Raw genomic sequence first — 11,026 nt, forward strand, 5'->3', positions numbered from 1 at the left:
CACAGTAACACCACATTCAATGCTCAATAAATGATGCTTATTATTTATAATTGTTCTGTGTACACTTTTATCTCCACTATAGAACTTATCTGTTGGATATTAATTGTTTGTTCAGATATAAGTCTTACATCTTAAGTGGAAAAAATATTTCAAGGGCAGTAATATCTAATAAGTGAATGTTTATTTTACTTATTACATATTGGTTTTTAGTTTATGTTGGACAGTATTGCTGCTTCAAAATTACATTATGATTCACTGAATGCATTTTCAAATATGCTGTTTTTAAAAGAAAGTTTACTCTGCTATTTTCTAAAAATATCCAAGAAAATCGAGTTGAAAAAGCAATCAGAAAATATTTTTTAATAATTAAAAATATCTTCAAAAAATAAAGGGGGAATTGCATTCATGAAAAAAAATAACAGGAGTTATGAGACAACAGGTCATAATAATCTTTTATGTCTAGGGAATGACAACATAGTTTTTCAATATATAAAGCTGGGTTCATATAAAACTTCACAGTGAATTAGTAAATTGAGAAGTATAATATAAAAGTATGAATGGAATTCTTCTAAAATTTCAATTAAAAATTTTTTTAAACATGAAAACTGGAAAGGTTTCAAGCATCATGAAGGCTAAATTCCAACATTCAAAGTGAGGGAGTTTCAGAGAGATGAGAAGCTGAATGAAACAGTATTTCAAAAGAAATAATGGTAATGATTTCCTAGAACTGAAAAAAAAAGTTAGAAGTTATGTGACAGAAGTAATCTACCAAGCACCAAGTTGAAAAATATATCTAAAAATCAGTACACTTAAAAACAGCAAGTCTGGAAAGAAATCTCAGCTCTCATAGGTCGAGAGGAGAGGGATCAGGAAACAGATTAATCATGAGAGAATTAAAATCAGTTTGGTATCATATTTCTCATCAGGAATACTGGATAGATAAAAAAAAAAAAAAAAAAAAAAGAAACAGGGAAAAAACATCTTCAAAATGCCAAGGGTAAATAATTTTGAATTAAAGTTCTATTCCTCACCAACTATTATTCAGTAGTGAAGGCAAAATAATGACATTTTAGATGAAGAACAACCCATCCTTTCAATAACAGGAACAACCTCCATAAGAAGGTTTAATAGTAAACTTTGTGAGCCTTGCAATAATGTTACCCCACAATAACTTAGCACTTTAGCACTCCCATTCCCTAACCTTTTTTTTGAGTGGGAGTAGCATGTATCACTTTCTAAAATAAGATGTTATTGATTGTTTATAGTTTGCAAATCTCCAATGGAATGCATGCATCCAGAGAGCATGAAATACTGTTTATTCATTGTTGTACCCCAAATACCTGGAAAGCATCTGGCACATATGAGTACTGTGGTCCCCACCTTATTCATTCCAACCCTCCCAGGGGAAACCTGAAACTGCAGGTGGTACTGAACCCCATATATAAATAGTATATTTTTTTATACCTACATACCTATGACAAAGATTGATTTGCAAATTAGGCACAGTAAGAGATTAACCAACAATAGTGAATAAAATAAACTATGACAAAATATTATAGTAAAAGTTATATGAAGGGGGTCTCTCTCTCTCTCTCTCTTTTCCCCTCCTTTTCTTCAAGATATTGTGCTATATGATATTCACCTGTTTTCAGACCATGGTTGATTCTTGACATCTCAAACCTTGAAAAGCAAAACATGAATAATGGGGACTATAATATAAAATGATCAAACAAATATTTGCTGCGTAAACTGAATAACTGAATGGTAGTTTAAAATACTGATTCAACTATAACAAAATGTGATAAAATCCACACCTGCTTTGGAACATTAACCAATTCCTTTTAGAAACTGTCAGAGCCAGCAGGTAAAAAAAATGAACGACACAGATGATTTCAATTTGACCAATATAACAAATTGAATTGAATATATTTCACTATATGACCAGAATATACATATGCTGAATAGTAAAGAAATAATGTTAGAAATCAAAACAAAATGATAGCCTGATCCATAAATTGTAAAACACTGTGAAATTATTTTTGAGTTAAAGAGTAAATTTATTTATTAGTAGTAGTATTTTTTTAATAAGTAGCAATTTTATTTACGTGATGTAAGGTCTCTATACCAAAGCAGTACCGTGGAGAAAATTAGAGACTTTAAATTTGTTTTATCTTTCGAAAGTAACAAAGGTTGTTAGCAAATAAACTAATAAAAATCCCTTAAGATTTCAACTCAAGAAGGTAGAAGAAAGAACAATAAAACAGTCCAAAAGATTTGAAATGGGATCCAAAGATAAAAAAGAAAAGATGTTTAAATAAAATCAAAACAATTCAATTCAATGTTCAATTCAACAAAATCAAAGCTGGTTCTTTGAGCAGACCAATCTAGTAACTCTTTGTATATATGAACAAAGAAAATCAGGAGAGTAAACACAAATAAATAGCTTTAGGAGTGAGAAAGACTTATAATCCTAAGGGAGACAACACAATTCTGTTACTACTAAACTGGCAACCTGGCAAAAACTTTGGAAAATGTTACTTCCATAAATATATAAATTGTCAACATTACTCCAAAAATAAAATAAAATTTAAATGTAAAAAACACTTCAATAAAGAAACAAATCTTAGAAGATATAAAATGTTAGTCAGATGACTACCTTACAGTTATATTAGACTCACCCAGCTTTGGGGGATAAGTTCTAACACTTCAGGAGGAATCCAGTTTCATCATTGTTATACAAATTAACCTAATGACTTTTTCTTTTTTTGAGACAGAGTCTCACTCTGTTATCCTGGGGAGAGTAACCGTGGTGTCACAGTTCACAGCAACCTTGAACTCTTGGGCTCAAGTGATCTTGCCTCAGCCTCCTGAGTAACTGGGACTACAGGAATCTATAATAACGCCTGGTTATTTGGCTATTTTTTTTTCTTTTCTTTTTTTTTTTTTTTTTTGAGACAGAATCTCACTTTGGCACCATCAGTACAGTGCTGTGGCATGATAGATCACAGCAACCTCAAACTCTTGGGTATAAGCAATTCTCTTGCCTCAGCCTCCCAAAAAGCAGGGAATAGAGGCATCCACCACAATGCCAGGCTGTTTTTTAGAGATAGGTCTTGCTCTGGCTCAGGCTGGTCTCAAACCTGTGATCTCAGACAATCCACCCACTTCGGCCTCCCAGGTACTGGGATCACAGGTCAGGTGTGAGCCACTGTGCCTGGTCTACTTTTTTTTTTTTTTTTAAATTGTTTTTATTCTTAGTTAGAGACAGGATCTCACTCTTGCTCAGGTTCATCTTAAATTTCTGAACTCAAAGGAGCCACCTTCCTTGGTCTCCCAGAGTAGCAGGATTACACTAGTTAGCCACAAGGCTTGGCCCATTTCCTTGATCTTAAAAACAAATTAGAATAGCACAAGAGAATAAATTATAGGCAGTATCACTTCCAGATAAAAATATATAAAAAAATACTAATCAAATCCAGTGTTTAAAAGGCATTATTATAACTATACATGGCTTTTGCTAAGGACATAAGAGCATTCAAAGGTATCTCTAAAACACATAGCTCGATTAAAAAAGGAGCAAGTTGTAAAATAATACTGAAAGTATAAGTTAAAATATTTAATATGATGTATATATACAACAATATTACCTGGCTTTTGTGGGGAATATTTATATACATATATGTACATATATACAGATACAAATGACAGTAACAGATAATTAAAGACTCTTTGGATATACCTCACAGAGGTGTTTTAATGGTGCCCTTAAAATAATTTCTTTTTTTAGTTTTTTTTTTTTTTTTTTTTTTTTTTTTTAGAGACAGAGTTTCACTCTGTTGATCAGGCTAAAGTGTAGTGGAAAGATGGTAGTTCACTATAACCTTGAACTACTTGGCTCAATCCATTCTCCAACCTCAGCCTCTTGAGTAGCTAGGATTACAGGAATGTGCCACCATGCCAGCTGTTTTTTTTATTCTTTTTTTTTTTTTTGTACAGATAGACCTTATAAAAAGAGACAGGTTCTGATCCCGAGGTTATCCTCCAATTCCTGCATCAAGCCATCCTCTTGCTTCAGCCTCCCAAAGTGTTGGGATTACAGGCACGAGCCACTGCATCCAGCCCCTCCCCCCTTAAAATATTTTTTGCACTCTTTTTCAATTCATCCAATAAACATTTATCCAATAACATAATATAGCTGGGTCATTTGGAACACAAAATTGATGGCTACCTTTAAGTAGTTTTCTTTGTGTGTGTGTGTGTGTGTGTGTGTTTCTGCTTTTCTTCATCTACGTGGGGAAGTAATTTAACCAACAAGTACCATGGATAGTAACATATCTTGGATGAGAAATAGTCATTGACTTCTGCAGGAGCACAGAGGCAAGAAACATTCTCTCTGTTCTTGGCATGATCCAAGATTTATTGTATCATGTAGAGACTACAAGAAAAAGGTCTTTGGGATAGGGGGGAATGCATATTTATGCTTGTACGTATGTGTGGGGGTTTTTTGTGTGTGTATGTACATACAGTACAGACAGAAAATGTGAGATTTTATAATTGTTTTGTTATGTATGTGGACAACATCATTAGCTCTGATAACCTCAGACTCACTGTATACAAAAAGAAAGAAACACCATTTCTATATTATTTGTTCCCTAAAGATCATTTCATCAAAACATGCCCATAAGAGCGGCAAAAGTAAAACAAATTAAGATTGTGGAAAGTATTTATCTTTTATTCTGAAATATATGCACAATAGAGAGTGTATGTTTACTAAACTTGTAGCATGGGTGTCATATGTCTGCAACCCCGGAAAGGTGACTTTTGTCTTCTATTTTTACAGAAATTGAGAAAGAAAGTTGTGGCGATCCTGGTACACCCTTATATGGAATTAGAGAAGGCGATGGGTTTTCTAATCGTGACGTTTTAAGGTTTGAGTGCCAGTTTGGGTTTGAATTAATTGGAGAGAAATCCATTGTTTGTCAAGAGAATAACCAATGGTCTGCAAACATACCCATCTGTATCTGTGAGTACCAAATGCTTCACTTCCAGACAGCATATGTCACCCTGTCCTTGCATATAATTGCTTTTGTAATTAATTGCAAAGAGCTGGAACCGTATAATTATTTTTGGATGAGTAGCACTTTGTGATACTATCTTTAACAAGTGTGCTTATGCCAAATTATAAATTTTATTACGGGTTTAAATAAAGTTAACATAGTTAACTTGGTAATTGCAAACTATATATTACACGTGTTTTTATAACCCCTTATTTAGTGGCACTGTATGCTTTATAGCTAGCATACTTTTTATGGAAATTATACATTTGAACTAATTCTAATAGACCCATTTATTGTAGCAAGATAGCATATGCTTATTTGCAATCAAAAACAGTTACAATATTTAAAGCTTATATTCTATGTATAATGCATTCACTTATTTTTGCTTGTGGATGCTCACACTAATGTATAAGGGGCCGTTTATTTATATTGGACAGAATACAATTCATTAATATTTATGATATACAATGTGCTTGGATTAAAAGAACATAATTCTCTAAATACATTAAGACATTCCAGTTTAACTACAACAAAAATATAATTTGCATCATCTCTTACTGCACTTTAAAGTTCAGTTAAATACTACGTTCATTACATTACAATAGAGTGGGTATTTTTGGAATCTGGCATAAATTTCCCTAATTAATAATGTATTATGTTTGCTCTTCGGGAAGTCTGAGAGAGGCAGCACTGACAGACCCCTTTCACAGAACCCTTTTATTTTAGAACCAGTTAAGATCAACATATGGAGTTCTTATTGTGAGAGTAAAAAATACATTATTCACATCATCTGAAGCTTAGAAATACTTCAAAAGTGTTTAACTGAAGATGTTAAATTCTAGGTGTCCTTCTGGGGAGATGATGTTGGCTTAATATTGGAGAATCTACTAATGTCATATATCATACCTAAATTTTAAAAAAAAAATGAAGCATTTTAATAGGCGCCAAAATGTATTTAGTAAAAATACATAAAATATTGCTGAATGAAACCTATTTTAGAGAATTCTTAAAAATCTGAAATAAATATTTTACTATTTTAAAAACAAGACCAATATCCTGATATACAATAAAATATAGCAATTAATAATGTTCTTATATATAAGAAGTAACTTGGGAATGTATTCAGAGGAAAATATATTCATAAAATTATAAAATATATAGAAATAATTATTACCTACCCGCAAATAATTCATAGAAAGAAAATTATAGAACCTGACAACAAAAGGAAATTTTATGAGAACAAAATAGAGCTCGATGCCATGTTCCTGAATAAAAGATGCTATATCAAATAAATAAATTATAAAGAAATTCTCTTCTTATTTTAATCAAAATCCTAACACAGTTTCTCTGGGAACTTGACCTAAAATGTTGTCATACAACTAACAAGTAGCCAAGAATAGAAAGGAAAATTGTGTAAAAGCAAATAGCTTATGTACATGCTAAAGCATAATATTAAGTTATACAATTAGTTTGATACTAACAAAAGTATAACTAACAAAAGTATAACACACTTGGTCAAAGAAAGTTACATAAAATTGCATCTGACATAATTAATGATTTAAAGTGTATATATTTTAAAATGATGAATATAAATTATGCTTAAAGTCTGATATAAACAACTACTTACCTATCCACTAAGGGAGTTGAGGGTAGTAACTTTGGCCAACCCCTGCCCTGAGTAGGGTGTAAGAATCATATAGATCAGGAGTTGGCAAACAGGTTGTACACCGACTCCTGCCCACAGCTCAGATTTGCAAATAACATTTTGTTGGAACTAACCATGCACTTTTCATTTACTGATCGTCCATGGCTGCCTTCTGTCCACAATTACAGAATTAAGGAATTATGAAAGAGATCATGTAGCTTGGTAAAGAGAAATTATTTCCTATTACTTTACAGAAAAAAGGTGTAGGTTTTCTTCATTTGTTTGTTTTCATTCATATTTAGATGAAGAGTTACAGAATCAAAAGATTCCAGGATGAAGCAGGTTAGAAAGGGAAGAGGGGACAGAAGTAACTTGGTGTGAGTCCGTTTCGGAAGGGGTAGGGAACTGAATGAAGGGTCTTAATTTTTCAATGGGATACAGAACTAAATATTTTTTTTCCCTGTGGGTGAAATGAGATGATTGGTTTTACATTTTTTGGAGGGCAGAAGAAATGTGATCTAACTAATCCGATTTGCAACCTGAATTCAGCCCAGTGGTTGGCAGTTTACAAGCCCTGACTTAACCCTAAAATTATACTAAAAAACTCCAAATTTAAGGTACAAAATATGTTTTTAAGGATAAAAATTACATACAAAGAGATACATATTTATAGGTAGGTACAGTTATTCCCAGGCCTTTAGATTTGTGTAGTTGATAGCAAAATAAATACAGGTTTAATTTCTAAAAGTTAATAAAAGATCTGCTCTTAGGAGGAATGTGAAAAATGAAAAAAATTATTTTTAATACTCAAGGCAAATTATTTATACTAAAATGTTTTTAAAGTAACAAAATATAAGAAACAGTTGCATGTATATTATCAACTAAGACATCATAATCTTAGGCTTGGCACCCATAGTTCAGTGGTTAGTGTGCCAGCCACATACACCAGGGCTGAGGGGTTCGAACCTAGCCCGGCCCTGCTACACAGTGACAACTGCAACAACAACAACAACAAAAGTGCTGTGGCAGGCGTCTGTAGTGGGCTACTTAGGAGGCTGAAGCAAGAGAATTTCTTAAGCCCAAGTGTTTGAGGTTGCTATAAGCTGTGATGCCATGGCATTCTACCAAGGGCGACAAAGTGAGGCTCTGTCTCAAAAAAAAAAAGACATCATAATCTTAAATAACAGAGTTCAGGAGCAGAATAAGAAAAAGAAAAAATGCAACTGTCTAAAAAACATATGAGAAATCTTAAACTTTACTAGTAGTCAAAGAAATATAAAGTAAAGCAATAAGATTATTTTTCTTATAAAATTAAGTAAAATCACAATATTTACAGTACTTTATACTACAGTCTCTAAATATTTTTATTATACTTTAGTACAAGTTGAAGTAACTTTTCTAAATAGAAATTTAAGAAAATTAAAAGAAATATACATTTCTCTGAGGCTTAAAATGTATATCCTCTGTCATACTAATTAATTGCTTTAAAAATATATCTCAAGGAAAAAAGTAACAAAGGAAACTTTGTTTATAAAGATGGTCAGTGTTATTTATATTTCAAAAAATTAAAATACAATTCTAAATGCTAAACATTGAGAGAACAACCAGATTAACTTTTCACATCTAGATAAATGAATGGGTGAGTGGTTTAAAATGATGAGTATAAATTATGCTTAATGACTTAAAATCTCATATTAATTATGGTGAAAATAGAATTTAGTACAACATGTATGGATTCAATTTTGTTAAAATATATAAGAAAAACACTGGAAGAAAATATATTGGTATTTTAATTTGTATTCCCTTTGAGTGATAGATTATTTTCTTATTGTTATTTCCTGTGAACCTTGAGATCACATTTTTTAAAATTTAAAAAAAGAAAGTAAGGGTGGGAAAAAGAGACATTAGAGTAGCATGATGTAAGATTTCTCGTTTAGTCTTTCTTCAGGTCTTAGCCCCTAGTTGTGGCTACTATAAAAGTTAACTCATCTCCTTATTTGTGCTGTAACCTATCAGAATGTCCCTCAGCCATGATAGGAATGAAACTCACCTAGTCTCTGCCCCATCCTGAGTTGTTTTCCGAGCTATAGGATTCCAGTTCTGTTAATATCCACATTTCATCTTCAGTTATTTTGAGTCTTATTTCTTTCTATGAGAACCTCTGTACATTTCTCTGATAAATGTTTTAAACACTGAAACTAAAATGTTATATACCACTCTAACACAAACATGATTAATGTCAAAAAAATGCTATTACTCCAATTATATTTTTGTACATTTTTAAAGATGTCATCATAATTTCATATAACGTAATAATTGCCTAAAATGCTAACATTCTTGTTCTGTTTTATAAGATAATTTACATGGTTTAGTGTTCTTTTATCAAACTGCTAATTGGTAATTGTCATTGTAAAAAATAAGGTCTAATATTATTTTGGAATATTTACTGCATCTTCTAATCTTCCTATTTTACCCAGTTCCCTGTCTTTCTAACTTCACTGCACCAATGGGAACAGTTCTTTCTCCCGATTATCCGGAAGGGTATGGAAATAATTTAAATTGCATCTGGACAATAATCTCTGATCCGGGGAGCCGGATACATCTTTCTTTCAATGACTTCGATCTGGAATCCCAGTTTGACTTCCTTGCTGTTAAAGATGGTGACTCTCCAGACTCTCCGATTCTTGGAACCTTTACAGGGGCTGAAGTGCCTTCCCATCTTACAAGTAATAGTCATATACTGCGACTGGAATTTCAAGCTGACCACTCAATGTCAGGACGTGGCTTTAACATAACTTACAATAGTAAGTTTCTTTTTCCTTTTTTTTTGTTTTCTTTTTTTTTTAATATTAAATCATAACTGTATCCATTAATGCAATCATGGGTACAGTGTGCTGGTTTTATATACAATCTGAAATGCTTTCATCAAACTGGTCAGCATAGCCTTCACGGCATTTTCTTAGTTATTGTGTTAAGACATTTATATTCTACATGTAGTAAATTTCACATGTACCCTTGTAAGATGCACTGTAGGTGTGGGCCTACCAATTACTCTCCCTCTACCCATCCTCCCCCCCCATCCCCTATAAATTAGTTTCATAGTAAGACTGAGTACATTGGATACTTTTTCTTCCATTCTTGAGATACTTTGCTAAGAAGAATATGTTCCAGCTCCATCCATATAAATATATAAGAGGTAAAGTCTCCATCTTTCTTTAAGGCTGCATAATATTCTATGATGTACATATACTACAATTTATTGATCCATTCATGGGTTGATGGGCACCTGCCATTCGATCCTATAATTTCTCTACTAGGTATATATCCAGAAGACCAAAAATCACATTAAAACAAAGATATATGTACCAGAAAGTTTCTTTTTCTTTATAACATGTTTCTACAATGTAGAGCCCCAAAATTCTGAAAACCACCTCTAGATTTGCACAAGCCACAGGCCTAACTGTGCTGATGGTCATTTAGTCCTCCATTTCTATCCTGTTTTACTCTCTCGTAACATTTCCCTTTGTAAGAGGCCTTTAAGGAACATTAAAGAAATATGTTTCAAATATAATTATGTAAGCCAATGTATTTTTCCTTATATCAGGTAATATATTTATTGTATATTAGCATAAACTCACACCTACCGTATATCACATTTTTTGTCCTATAGTTTATGTGCAAACATAAAAGGAAAATAGATCTTTCTTTTAAGCTATTCATAAACCAATGAGAGACTTCAGACAAGTAATGATAGCACAGAATTATAATTCCAAAGAAAAAAATCTCCAAGGAAACAGAAGCATCATACAGGAGGAAATCCTTGCCTTTGGGGCACTGGACAACAAAGCTGCTATGGGCCAAAATTCTTTTGTGATTAAGAATAGCAGCTTTAGGCTGGGTGCCCATAGCACAGTGGTTACAATGCCAGCCACATACACTGAGGGAGGCAGGTTCAAACCCGGCAGGAGTCAGCTAAACAGCAATGACAACTCTAACAAAAAATAGCCTGGCGTTGTGGCAGGCACCTGTAGTCCCAGCTACTTGGGAGGCTGAGGCAAGAGAATCGCTTAAGCCCAAGAGTTTGAGATTGCTGTGAGCCGTGATGTCGTGATGTCATGGCACTCTACCAAGGGTGACACAGTGAGGCCCTCTCTCAAAAGAGAAAAAAAAAAAGAATATCAGTTTTAAAGTCAAAATATCCAGCATCAGATCTTGGCGTTGTTATAATTTTAGGTTTGATAACTGAGCTGCAGTATACTAATCAGTGAAACCACATGGGTTGATGCAAGGAATAAATTAGATAATTCATTTTTTTTTTTTTTTT

The 11,026-nt window shown here is 32.8% G+C and overlaps 1 protein-coding gene across 2 annotated transcripts in view; it reads left to right on the forward strand.

Annotated features, from left to right (window-relative positions):
- Positions 1-11,026, forward strand: part of CSMD3 (CUB and Sushi multiple domains 3) — a 1,080,374-nt gene that overhangs the window by 656,619 nt on the left and 412,729 nt on the right. For both annotated transcript variants that reach the window (XM_003782396.2, XM_003782397.2), the window contains 2 exons: positions 4,841-5,023; positions 9,180-9,506. In XM_003782396.2, the coding sequence (XP_003782444.1) occupies positions 4,841-5,023; positions 9,180-9,506 (510 nt within the window). The remainder of the gene's footprint in view (positions 1-4,840; positions 5,024-9,179; positions 9,507-11,026) is intronic.

The sequence above is a fragment of the Otolemur garnettii genome, unplaced genomic scaffold (genome assembly GCF_000181295.1).
Source record: "Otolemur garnettii isolate 467f Iridium unplaced genomic scaffold, OtoGar3 scaffold00004, whole genome shotgun sequence".
In the NCBI taxonomy this organism is placed as follows: Eukaryota; Metazoa; Chordata; class Mammalia; order Primates; family Galagidae; genus Otolemur; species Otolemur garnettii.